This window comes from Lissotriton vulgaris, chromosome 1_2 (assembly GCF_964263255.1).
Source record: "Lissotriton vulgaris chromosome 1_2, aLisVul1.2, whole genome shotgun sequence".
Lineage (NCBI taxonomy): Eukaryota > Metazoa > Chordata > Amphibia > Caudata > Salamandridae > Lissotriton > Lissotriton vulgaris.
The window spans coordinates 289,484,406-289,497,306 of NC_141686.1; the positions used below are offsets into that span (position 1 = coordinate 289,484,406).

The following is a 12,901-nucleotide window of genomic DNA, read 5'->3' on the forward strand; positions in this document are numbered from 1 at the left end:
GATACACCACGAGAAGCCCCCATAGTTGTTCAGCCACGACCACAACACCCTTGGGAATGTGTCAGTCTGGACTTTGGCAGCCTTCCGGATGGGAGGCACACCATGATGGCCATCGATGACCACTCCAAGTATCCCGAAGTAGAAATTCTATCGACTACCAGTGCAGCGGAGGTCCTCCCTAAATTAAAGAAACTAATAGCAGCCCACGGCCTGATCAAAGAATTACGAACTGACAATGGCCCGCCCTTTCAAGGGCAGGAGTGCGCCAACTATCTGAGTACAATGGGCATACAGCATCCCCGGATAACGCCCCGCTGGCCCCAAGCCAATTGAGAAGCCGAACGATTCATGAGGACTCTCAACAAGGTGATCCGGATTGCTCATAAGAAAGGACAATCAATAGAGTTGGCCATCTTGACGTTCTTAAGGAGCTATCGGCAAACACCTCACACGACCACGGGGGTTGCCCCAGGACACGTCCTCATGGGTAGAGTAGTGGTGGACTCGATACCTCATCACCCTCACTGGAAGCCAACACCGTCCGATGAACGACAGATTGAGCCCCGACGGCGGAAAGCCTACGCCCAGACTAGTCTACGCCGAAACGCCAAGGTCCCACATATTGTCAGAGGAGATCTAGTGCTACTCAAGAATCGGGTCACTAGCGGGAAATTCAGACTCACCTATGAGGCACGACCTTGGAAGGTGATAAACGTAAAGGGAACTCGAGTGATAGCCGCACGAGGTAGAGAAATAGTCACTCGCAACGTATCTCACTTCAAGATCTTTCATCCCGAGCCGGAGGTGATCCCTCACTCTGAGCCTCTGGTGAGCCCCACGTCAGTCAACTCAGAGACTTTTTCCCCGATGGTGGCATCAGGGAGACCTCAAGAAGAAAAGCCCACTGACATCGCTGGAGGGGAAGACCTTCCTCAGAACGCATCAGAGAGCAGTGTCGTAGACCAAAATGGGAACAGTCCTGTGGCCAGTGATGAACGACGACCTTCCCCGGCCGAGGTTGGTGCCACGCCGAGCAGGGCTTCCTGCCGATACCAGCTGCTGAAGAATCCAGAGCCCTCCCGCCGGTTGCGGGATTACTTCACGTAAGACTGTTCCACTATTTTGTTTTGAGTTTGTCGACATGAACATTCTAAGACTGTGCACCAAAACCCATGTGACCAAGACGCTTCACTAATGGTGTCCTGAACTGTGCCCAGCAGAACTGTCTGATCTTTTGTTTTGTTTTATTTTATGGTTGGTGAGGAATGTTATGTTCTAGTTGTCCTGCGCTAGTGGCGCATTAGGCGCACAGCGTGGACCCACGTGACCCGGCTAATAAAAAGGGTCTGCAAGCGTACGTACGCCAGTTGGCGGCAACGTGACCAGCAACTAACTACAGCCCACAGTGTCCGTGTGTTTTATCCTAAGCCTGTGCCACGTGCTAAGTGCATAGTGTCCCAGAGTGCCCCCCCCCCGAGTGTAGGTTCATCACCAGCCCTACCTGCGAACACCTCACACGACACAACAAGAGGAACGGCGCGAGGCGGGCTCTGATGAGCCAGCATGTAGACCGATGCCGGATGCTTGTGTGTCCTGGGGGTGCTGTTTACACTGGGAGCTGGAATAAATAAACTAAAAGCTGTCAGAACCTGTGACAGAAAAGAACTCACTCACAGTGCAGCCTTGCAGAAATCGATACAGGGCGTGTGGCAGGGGACATGTGTCTTTCTTTACTGCGTTTCTTCCTCTCTCTTGCATATTTCCTTCACCTTAATTTGTTCTTCTTTCATTTGTTCATATTTTGATAATTTTTCCTCATTTCATTTTTATTGTCCTCAATTCCATGCTAAACGTTTTCCTTCTTTTTCTCCTTTTTTACGCCTACAGCAGCCAGGGCTTTTGTCATGATTAAATGTACAAAAACTGGCGCGCACGCTTGTTTTTATAAGAGTGCTCTGGGGACAGCACTTTTAAAATAAAAAAAAACACAAAGACAGAGTCGTGACAGTACACAGTTTCAGTGCAAAATGTGTGGGCTGAAATCGAAGTAATTGAATCATTACATTCTTACATGTTCTGTACAGCACACATCACGGTGGGAATACAGGTGCACCAATGCTGTTTGTGGCTGGGTTATTTTGGACTTTCCTCAAACGATACGATACACATTATTGTCTGTTTAACAGACAACGATGTGAAATTATTTAAAATGTTAAATATGTATTTTACTGTCTATGAGCATTTATCACAGATATTACTTCTCTAGGATAGCACTAAAGGAATTGGAACAAATAAAAACAAAAGGATGCTACTGATTGGGGAAAAAAGAGATGAGCCTTCCGCCAATACAAGACCAGATTTTGTTCTCTAACTTGGAACAATCTTAACCGCATCGCTGCTGCGGTTATTTTTGCGCTGTGCGGCTGTTTTCAATTAACCGCATTACATGACGAGCTCAGCTCGTCATCCGCACACTTCACCCGTGGCTGATGACGAGCTCAGCTCGTCATCAGCATCGAAGGGGTTAATTGCCTCGATTCTAAGGCCAGTCACCGAATTATGCCACAGGGCAGGCGACCAAAAAGCCTTGGGCCTCATTTATGAGGCCGTGCGTCAATTTTACGCCACTGGTGTGTCACTTTTTGTAACGCACCAGCAGCGTAAAAAATGCGCCTTGTTACGCCATATTTACAAAGTAACGCATCTAGGTAGATGCTTCACTTTGTAAACCCTTGCGCCACATTATACCTGCGCCAGGTATAATGTATGCAAGCGGGGTGTATTGACGCAAGAAAGGGTCATAGAAGTGACGCAGTGAAATCTATGAGATTTCACTGCGTCACTTTTAGGATGCCGTTGCGTCAAAATCTTGCTTCTGCCTCACAGCAGGCGTAAGACTGACGCAGGCCCTTTCACATAGGGCTTGCCCCATGTGAAAGGACGCATTGCTGGAGTTGCGTCACTTTTGTGACACACTGCAGCAATGCGTCACTTTTGCACTTACAGATACGTCAGAAATACTGACGTATCTGTAACTCCTTGCGACATGATGTGTCATACATTAAAGATGACGCATCAGGAATGTCGCAAGGAGTGCGCACTAAGAAGTGACACATCGCTGCTTTCACGCAGCGATGCGTCATTTCTCATAAATAAGGCCCCTTGGGTGTTCGGCTGTTGAGTTCATAACAGTAGCAAAACAAAACCTTTTAAGTGTATAATGGCATGGCTGTCTGTGCCACAATTGGTGTCTTTGATCTCTTTCTTAGCAGAGATGCCCCAGATTTGAATGTGCATGACAATGCAGAAGCATTCCATCTTGCGTACGACTTGTAGCAAACGTACATCGCATGTGTCACTTATTCTGTAGACAGAACTGAGAGTTCAGCGTGCATTGCCTTTCCTCCGGCCTTTTACATAGGCCCTGTGAGCCAAAAGGGAAAAACACACTCATAGGTAAATGATTTTAGGATCATCCTGTATCAGTCTATTCTGATTCTCCTTCAGCTTCCTATCTTATGGCGCAACAGGAAACTGTTGCTTGCTCTGTTGACCAAGCCAATAAGTCTGGCTTGCATTGTTAGTACTGTGCAAAATATTAAAGAAAAGCTTGGTGCAATGTAAAAATAATACTGAATTGTTGCTTTCTGTATACAACGCACCTCAGATATTAATTTAATGTGTTATGATTAATACTCCTTTGGGATTTTAAAACAGCTCCTCATGCATTGTAAGAAAGCTCTCCACAAGAAGCGGGATTATGCATGAAACGCCCAGTAGCATGAGGTGAGGGGAAAATAAGTGCCCTGGTTGGACCAGTGTCCCCTCTATATATTTGAAATAACTGGTACCAGTTGCGATGTCAAGCCAGGCCCAAAAAAACAGTGTCATGAAAAATGTCTGCTGGGTGTGTTGCGAGTAAAGTGCACTAATACTTCACCCCGTAGCTCCCAGTTTAACCCCTCCCCTGCTGGTGACGGAACCGCTCCGTCACCAGCCGCGGTCGCGTTGTGCTGATGACGGAGCGGTCCTTTCACAGCCCGCTGGGCACGCCTGCGCGGCGCGTTCCATTGAGCGGGCGGGGCCGTGAGGGAACCAGTCCGTCATGAGCACAGCGCAACGGCGGCTGGTGACGGGGCGGTTCCGTCACCAGCATGGACCCGCCCCGTGGCCGCCCCGCCCCCTTAGCGCTGCGGCGGAATAGCCGCCGCAGCAAAGGGGTTAATAATATCGCCTGTTACAGACCGAGGGGTTGTTTATTCTCACCACAGCACTGACATTGTTTGATGGTGGCTCCTTGAGCTTTGTCTGCCTCAAAGTACGCCAATGCTCAAACTGAGTGAAGTGTATGTGATTGTTGAACATCTGTGGGAGGCCTGAGACTCGCTTGTGTGTTTTGATGCACATTAGATATAGTGCTTTTTAGGTCTCGCCTCTCAATGCGCAAGCGCATTGAAGAGGCGAGACTATAGCGTCTTAAACAGACTTGACCTAACTGGGCTTTTGGTGCTGTGCCCGTGGCTTTTAGGTCAATGCGCAAGCGCATTGACCTAAAATGCGCGTGCACATCACCAAATCGCCGTCTGTTCCCTCAGCCGCACTCCTCCCACACCTTTGAAGTGAAGCTTAGCTTCACTTCAAAGGCCCCTGCTGCTTTCACACCCTCTCCCCGCTCCGCCCCCTCCCTGCCCGCCGTGTCGCATTTCTCCTCCCCCCCTTCTCTGCCTTCCCTCTGTCACTCGGCCCCCTCCCCTGCCTGTGTTTTACGGACTTCCTTTTATCCTGTGCCCTTTAGCCCTGTTTCTTTTTCCCTAATCTTAGACCATATTTTCTCCAAACTGTTCACACTATCTTTCTCAGTCGTTTGTAAATAATTGTGCGTGTGTGTGCACATGTTCAGCTGCCACCACTGATTTTGTGAGAGTTATTCTACCCGAGTGGCACAGCGGCTTCGCATGCCCGTGTTTACACACTGTCACCAGCCTGACACTGAAGCAGGCGAATTTTCCACTTGGGCTGTCAAACGTAATCTTCATCAAGAAGGCCCCTACTACTTACAGTTAGCTGCGAAAAACACAGTCTGGCGGATGCTACAGTCATTTAAGCACAGTGCGAATCTCAAGCTTTTATTCGACGCTATGGCTTCTTGAAAATAATAAATATTAATGTATGTTTGAACGAATGTGTCTGGGTTGTCCAGGAGTCCGCCAGTTTGACTCTGGATACCGTCCAGCCAAGAAAATGTTCGATGTTGAAAGGTAAACAATGTTTGAAAGATGCACTGGGCTGCGCAGTTATCCGGGTGAATGATGGAGTTGCAGGCATGCATTTATCTGAGTGTACATCTGTAAAACGCTGTAAGGCGCAACGACAACACAAGAGCTTTGTGCAGCGCTACATAATAAAAATAACAAAATAAAAGGAGATGTTTGCTTCAGATCAACAGCTCAGGCTCGAGGTATGCACCTAAAAATAGGGTACTTTTGTTTTTTCACATTTTTTTTAGTCAGTAATGCTCGAGTTCCCCTGTTTCATGCTAAAACTGATCCACCACCACATCCACCATCACCATCACATCCACCACCACCACCACATCCACCATCACCTCCACATCCACCATGACATCCACAATGACATCCACCGCCACATCCACCACCACATCCACCACCACCACATCCACCACATCCACCACCACCGCATCCACCACATCCACCACCACCGCATCCACCACCACCACCACACCCACCACCACTACATCCACCACCACATCCACTACAAGCACCACCCCATCCACCATTACCACCACTACTGCATCCACCACCACCACCGCATCCACCATCGCCACATCCACCACATCCACCACCACCACATCCACCGCATCCACCACCACATCCACCATCACCACCACATCCACCACCACCACATCCACCACCACATCCACCACCACATCCACCGCCACATCCACCATCACCTCCACATCCACCATGACATCCACCACCACATCCACCACATCCACCACCACCACATCCACCACCACCACCACATCCACCATCACCTCCACATCCACCATGACATCCACCGCCACATCCACCACCACCACATCCAACACCACCGCATCCATCACCACCACCGCATCCACCACCACCACCACTCCCACCACCACATCCACCACAACCACCACCCCATCTACCACCACCACCACATCCACCACCACATCCGCCATCACCTCCACATCCACCATGACATCCACTGCCACATCCACCACCACATTCACCACATCCACCACCATCACATCCACCACCGCCACATCCACCACCACCACCACATCCACCACCACTTCCACCACCACCGCATCCACCACCACCACCACTACATCCACCACCACATCCACCACAACCACCACCCCATCCACCACCACCACCGCATCCACCACCACCACCGCATCCACCACCACATCCACCGCATCCACCACCACATCCACCATCACCACCACATCCACCATCACATACACCACCACCACATCCACCATCACCTCCACCACCACCACCACATCCACCATCACCTCCACATCCATGACATCCACCACCACCACATCCACCACCACCGCATCCACCACCACCACACCCACCACCACTTCCACCACCACCGCATCCACCACCACCACCGCATCCACCACCACCACCACCACCACCACCGCTACATCCACCACCACATTCACCACAACCACCACCCCATCCACCACCACCACCGCATCCACCAACACCACCGCATCCACCACCACATCCACCGCATCCACCACCACCGCATCCACCACCACATCCACCATCACCACCACATCCACCACCACCACCACATCGACCACCACCACATCCACCACCGCCACATCCACCACCATCACCACATCCACTACCACCGCATCAACCACCACCACATCCACCACCACTTCCACCACCACCGCATCCACCACCCCCACATCCACCACATCCACCGCCACATCCACCACTTGCACCTCATCCACCACTTCCACCGCATCCACCACCACCACATCCACCACTTCCACCGCATCCACCACCACCACATCCACCACCACCACCACATCCACCACCTCATCCACCACCACCACATCCACCATACCCACCACCATCACTTCCACCACCACATCCACCACCACTTTCACCACATCCACAACCACCACCACCACATCCACCACCACTTTCACCACATCCACAACCACCACCACATCACCACATCCACCACCACCACATCACTACCACATCCACCACCTCAACCACCACATCCACCACCACATCCACCCCCACATCCACCATCACCACCACCACCACATCCACCACCACATCCACCACCACCATATCCCCCAGATCCACCACCACCACATCTATATGTGTGTGGCTCTGTGTTTGTTTAGGTGCAAATGCAATGTTTTTGGATTATCGTCACAATAAAATACACTGAACATAATCTTCACAAAAGTTATTTACAAACGTTTAAGCTATTGCCATTATAAATTACAATAACTTTTATTTAAGTATTAATTATTTACAAAATTAAAAGCCATTGTTATTTGTAATATCAATACATCTAAGCCACGTAAATACTACACACATTGCATTACAAATGCTATAGGTGTCACATTTGCAAAAGCTAAAACTATTTACATTGTAACTGACAAAGCTATTAATTTGGCTACTTTCAAAACCAACACATAAATAAAAAAAGTGTCATTTACAATACCAATAGCTCAAACTTTCCTAATGCGAGACCTATTGCATTTCCAATGCTTGTTGTCTTAACCATCAGCTGCAGTGTAGTCGACTGCACTTCACGTGACGTTATTTTCTCTTCTGGGTAGGAAATACAAATCTGTCCTTTATATTTTTCACAGGATTGTTTCGGAGAGGCACCAATTCACAAAGCTGCAAAATCTGGGAGCCTGCAGTGTCTCAGAGGTGGTGTGGCAGCTGTGCTGCGTGCCACCGCCCCGCTCCCACACCACCAACCCCGATCGATGTATGCCCACCAGATTACAAATTGTAATCCAGGTGGGTAGTCCTGCGGCAGCTGGCCCAATGCACTTCCTTTCTAAGGCTCTTAGGAGAGCCGTAAAAGGCAGCACCATGGGACAGCCACAGCATGTTCCAGCATGGCATGGACTGAAAATTCCATGCCATTGTTCGAACAGGGGGTGCATGCAGACGGGGGCACACCATGTGCCCCCATTGCATGCATCCCCAGACAACATGGGGCCTCTGTTTACTCACGCCACACTTTTAATGACAGGCATACCGCCATAAAAAGGGTGGTGGTAAAGAAACTCGCAATATGCTTGGTGGTGCTGCAGGGGCACCACCAGCATATTGCGAGACTCTGACCGCTGCGCCACTGCCAGGGATCACAGATACCTGGCGGTTTGCGGCAGGCCTCTGGTGGTCCGACTGCCGTAATCGTAATATGGCGGTCGAGCCACTGGTGCAGCGGTTGCAGCACAGTCACCATGGGTTTGTCGGGTCATCGGACTGCCAAACTTATAATCAGGCCCATTGTGATCTGCTAGAGTCTATTGTATCACCTTGTCTTTTATAATGAAACAAAAAATTGGAAAGATTCAACTTTCATATTAAAATTAAACGTAAGGTTTGTGAATTAAGTAAAGCATTTTGTAGTTTATGTAATGGTTTATTGTATACTTATTTTTCTATTTTTCTTCTCTGGTTTGAGATTGAAATAATGTATATAGCTTAGGCAGGGGTTCCGAGATGACAGTACACAAGTTTGATGCTGGTAAGTGAGCTGAGCCCTGAGAGGAAGGGCAGTTCATCAAGACCACAACATTTCTGCATAGCTGCATTGTGACATTTGTACGACCGTCAGGTTTTTGCGATGGGGTTTCAAGTTGCTCTTTTGTTAGTCTATAGATACAACATGATCTGTAGCTTGAAACTGATAGTCGATGGGTGTTCTTGGATATTTTTATTTTGCTAAAACATCGACATTTTAATTGCTGCCTAAGGTACAGCGCTACCATTAATCACCCTTGCATGTCCATTGGTACTACTTTTCTGCCATGTAAACATGCACAAAGTTGAGACCAGTGCATATAGCCTTTCCTAAAGACGCAATGAAACCACAGATTCCGTGTCAAAAGGATCAACCATGCTAGAGTTTGCGATGTACACCGCTTACGTCCACAACATATACAGCAATCCTCATCTTCTAAATCCTTTTCATAGCACTCTTCTTTGAAGGTATCCCTTACCTCTACTAAAGCAGTCTGTTCATGTGCCCTACTCCCTGCTCCATATGATTGTAGCTGAAGATCTTGCTTCATTGTGGCATTTTATTTCTGGGACAGCTAAGGGCAGGACAAACACAGTGGCTCAGATATCACCAAACAATCCTCTAACAAAAAGATAGACTTACTGGCTTTCCCAGCCAGTGCTTGTTAATTAAGGATGCATGATAAGTATTTATGTGTTCACAGACATCTTTATAAGCAGGGAAAGTTTTTAAACAAAGCAGCCAAAGGATACTTTGGAACATTAACCACAGACCAGGTTTGATACAATGGAAATACGCAACTAACTGATTGAAATGATGGAATGCGCAGTTCTTTATTCTGTGGGGATGGAGTTGTTGGTTGGTTTGGGGCAAGAAAGGCTATGTGTGTGCATGCGTGCTGTCTGCCTGTTTGCTGCTCTGTCTGCTGTTTTCTAGTGGTAGTCCTGTGAGAATGTGGCACCCCCAAGGAATTATAATACTATATTCATGTCTATTTAATCTCAAATATGTGTTCCCTGTACTGCAGGCATGTTTAAATGCTACTTGAACTCAGAGATGAAGTAGGGCACTGGATATTCCATGGTGTCAATGCCCAGAACACGACAAATGCTTATCAGTTGCAGGCATGCCTTCTCCCGAGTCTCGCCGACACAGGCCACATAGCAGTACGGTGTTACAAACTCAGTTGTCTCTTTTCTATACAACAGAATGGTCATCCGGATAACGCCACGCTCATGTAAGGCCTGCAGAGTCTCCAGGCTGGCACTGGTCCTCAGAGCTTGTTGGTGCAAAGGGTGCACACACAAAATACCCACTAGATGAGTGCGTGGTCGGGCACGTCGTACTGGCATCAATGGTGGCACACTGCAGGCCACCATAAGATTGGCCAGCATGATGTCTTCACCGTAGATCTCCAGGATCCAGTGGCGCAGAACATATCCTGACATTCGGGCATTGATCTCAATGAGCTTCGGCCCTGTAGGCATCATCTTAAACTCTACATTAAAGACTCCATCAACCAGCCCACAACTAAGACAGGATTGGTAGGCGGCCACCTCAAGCTGGGCCTCCTTGTCTGCTGGGAGAAATGTAGGGAAGCAGGCAGCGGTCTCAGTGAAATCGGGCACCCGTGTGGGGCCGTTATCAGAGACAAATGCTCCCATAAGCTGACCATCATAGATGATGATGTCAACATCGTGTTCTGAACCAGAAGCATATTCCATGAGCACCATGGCATTTCCATGACTCAACCCAATGCCCGGGCAGTCTTTCTCCTCTTTCATGTTGCTTGATATGTTCTTGTAGTGCTGGTGACACTGCTCTTTATTCTCCACCAGTTTAACTCCGACGGCTCCGCACCCAAATTCTAATTTCATCACACAAGGGTAGGCAACGCAGTTAGAAACCTTCTCAATATCGGTGTGACTTTTCACTTGGTAGGAAGGCAAGGCATAGGAAGCAATGGTATTCGAGAAAGCACTGTCTTTGCAGTTAATCAGGCTGAGGTGGGTGCCACTCTTCTTCTTAGATAGGAGCATGGCTGACACTGAGTTGGAGCGGAGGCCTAGCTGCTCACATACTAAGGCAGCAAGGATAGTGCAGTCATTCCAGAAAGTGACACATCCATCCAGGTGCATTGTACGGTCACGTACCATCTTCACGATCCACTGGGCATGAGCATCATCCTGCTTGTGGTCAGTCATGTCATAGTGAATGAAGTTGTGCACAATGCTTGCGGCAAAGTGATTTGGGTCTGACTCAATCAGGTGAATCTAGAAACAGAATAAGAGACACAGTGTTAATATCTGACCCAATTCTTAATCTACCCAGATAGTCATTCCATCCATCCATTGATTTAAGGTCCATCATCATGCACTGCCAGCCACAATGTATCCATCTACTTAACTATTAACCTTTCATTGTTTCTCCCATTCAGATATCTCTCCATATCTGCATTAATTGCCCTATCCTTGTAGCCTTCTAATACAACAATTGTGCCAAAGAAATTGCATAAATATGCCATATGGTCACCTGACCACTCTAACTCATTCTTCTGCCTAAAATGTATTTTACCTGCCTTGCACAATAGAAACAATAATCCATCCATCTATCCACAGAATCTACACATGATTTCTATCAATACATCCTCAAACTGTTCATTCATGTTATGTTATGTTATGTTATGTTATGTTATGTTATGTTATGTTATGTTATGTTATGTTATGTTATGTTATGGGGCATTTGTATAGCGCATTATCACCGGGGAGGTCTCTAAGCGCTGTCCGAGAGTGTTGTAAATAAAACAGCGATAATGTTAAGCATTCACTGAAGACATGCTATTGTGTCTTTCTTCTAGTTTTCCCGCTCATACTTGAAAATATGGCCGGACTCCATTTTGTTCTCTGGCGTCCATCTTATATGCTACACTCCGCCATGTGCTCGCCACGAGGCAAGTCCTACTTCACTGACCGTCACCCCTGGAGTTTGCCCAGCAACAGGCTATACATAGTTCCAGCTTGTCTAGCGCATGCTCAGTATATGTAACATCTGTTTCTGCTTAGAGGGGATTGGAATGTGCATCCGGTGGGCTTCATGAACCGTTAACTTCACCCATGTATCGATCATGTTTAATAAATGTCAATATATGGCTGTAAAACATGCTTTTGAGTTGTAACCGCCCACCTATGAGCCCCTTCTTTGTGTATAAAAGGGGACCGCATGTCCGAGTTCTTTGTGCTACCTTGTACAATACTGTAGAGTGTTGTGTGGGCTGCAGTACCACCTTTAAAGGTTTATTAAACTATGTTTTTGTATTTCCAGTTTCCGTGCCAATTTCTTATGTAGTCTGAGGACTTTGCGTACAGAAGGGCGAACTCTTTTCGCACTCACGGGCCTTGCTGAGGCCTGTATTCATCAATTGGCGCCCGTCACGTGGGGCTCATCGGCAACTTGGATGCTCGAAGGACTGGTCGTGACGAAGGATTAGATCCTTGCCGGGGACGTGATCACTGCCAGCGGCGTTTTAGTCCTGGCACCCCGAGGTATTCTTCCTTCCCTTCCGATATGACCATCTGGGTGGCGCCGGTCATCGACTGAAACCTCTTCTGTCGGTTTGCCGCGTAGTGGCCGTTTGGGCGAATTCTGAACTTGGCAGTTGGAATCTGGACGCTCTTGATTGGTAAGAATCGTTGTACGATACTTGCTCCGAGCCTTTGATAGTCTTGTTTGGCAAGGCAGTTTTATACGCTTGCCCCGATTAATTTGTTTGTTTGTTTGGAATGACTAGTCATATTATTGATTCTGTGAATGTATATATGAGTTGCAACCCATATAGGCGGGCAATGTGGAGATATTTCTCCTGATCTGTGAATTTGAGCGGCGCAACGTTTTAAGTGCCATTTAATTATAATATTGCATATTCTGCATTATTTGTAGACATGCCTGTTTTTTGCGCACTCCGTAAGTGGTGCTGCTGTTTTGGAAATGACCGGTTGGTACTTGAAGAATCACAGCCGGCTCCTCCAGAGGGGACGCCGAATAGGTATATGTACGTGAAATTTGGTCTTTCCCCCATAATGTACAGCACGTTGTGGCGGAAATACAC

At 48.0% G+C, this 12,901-nt stretch overlaps 1 protein-coding gene across 1 annotated transcript in view; it reads right to left on the reverse strand.

Annotated features, from left to right (window-relative positions):
- Positions 1–9,643: 9,643 nt before the first annotated feature.
- Positions 9,644–12,901, reverse strand: part of LOC147736520 (carnosine synthase 1-like) — a 330,617-nt gene continuing 327,359 nt past the window's right edge. Inside the window, exon 8 of the mRNA XM_086953764.1 lies at positions 9,644–11,069. Within this exon, the coding sequence (XP_086809890.1) occupies positions 9,837–11,069 (1,233 nt within the window). The 3' untranslated portion in view covers positions 9,644–9,836. The remainder of the gene's footprint in view (positions 11,070–12,901) is intronic.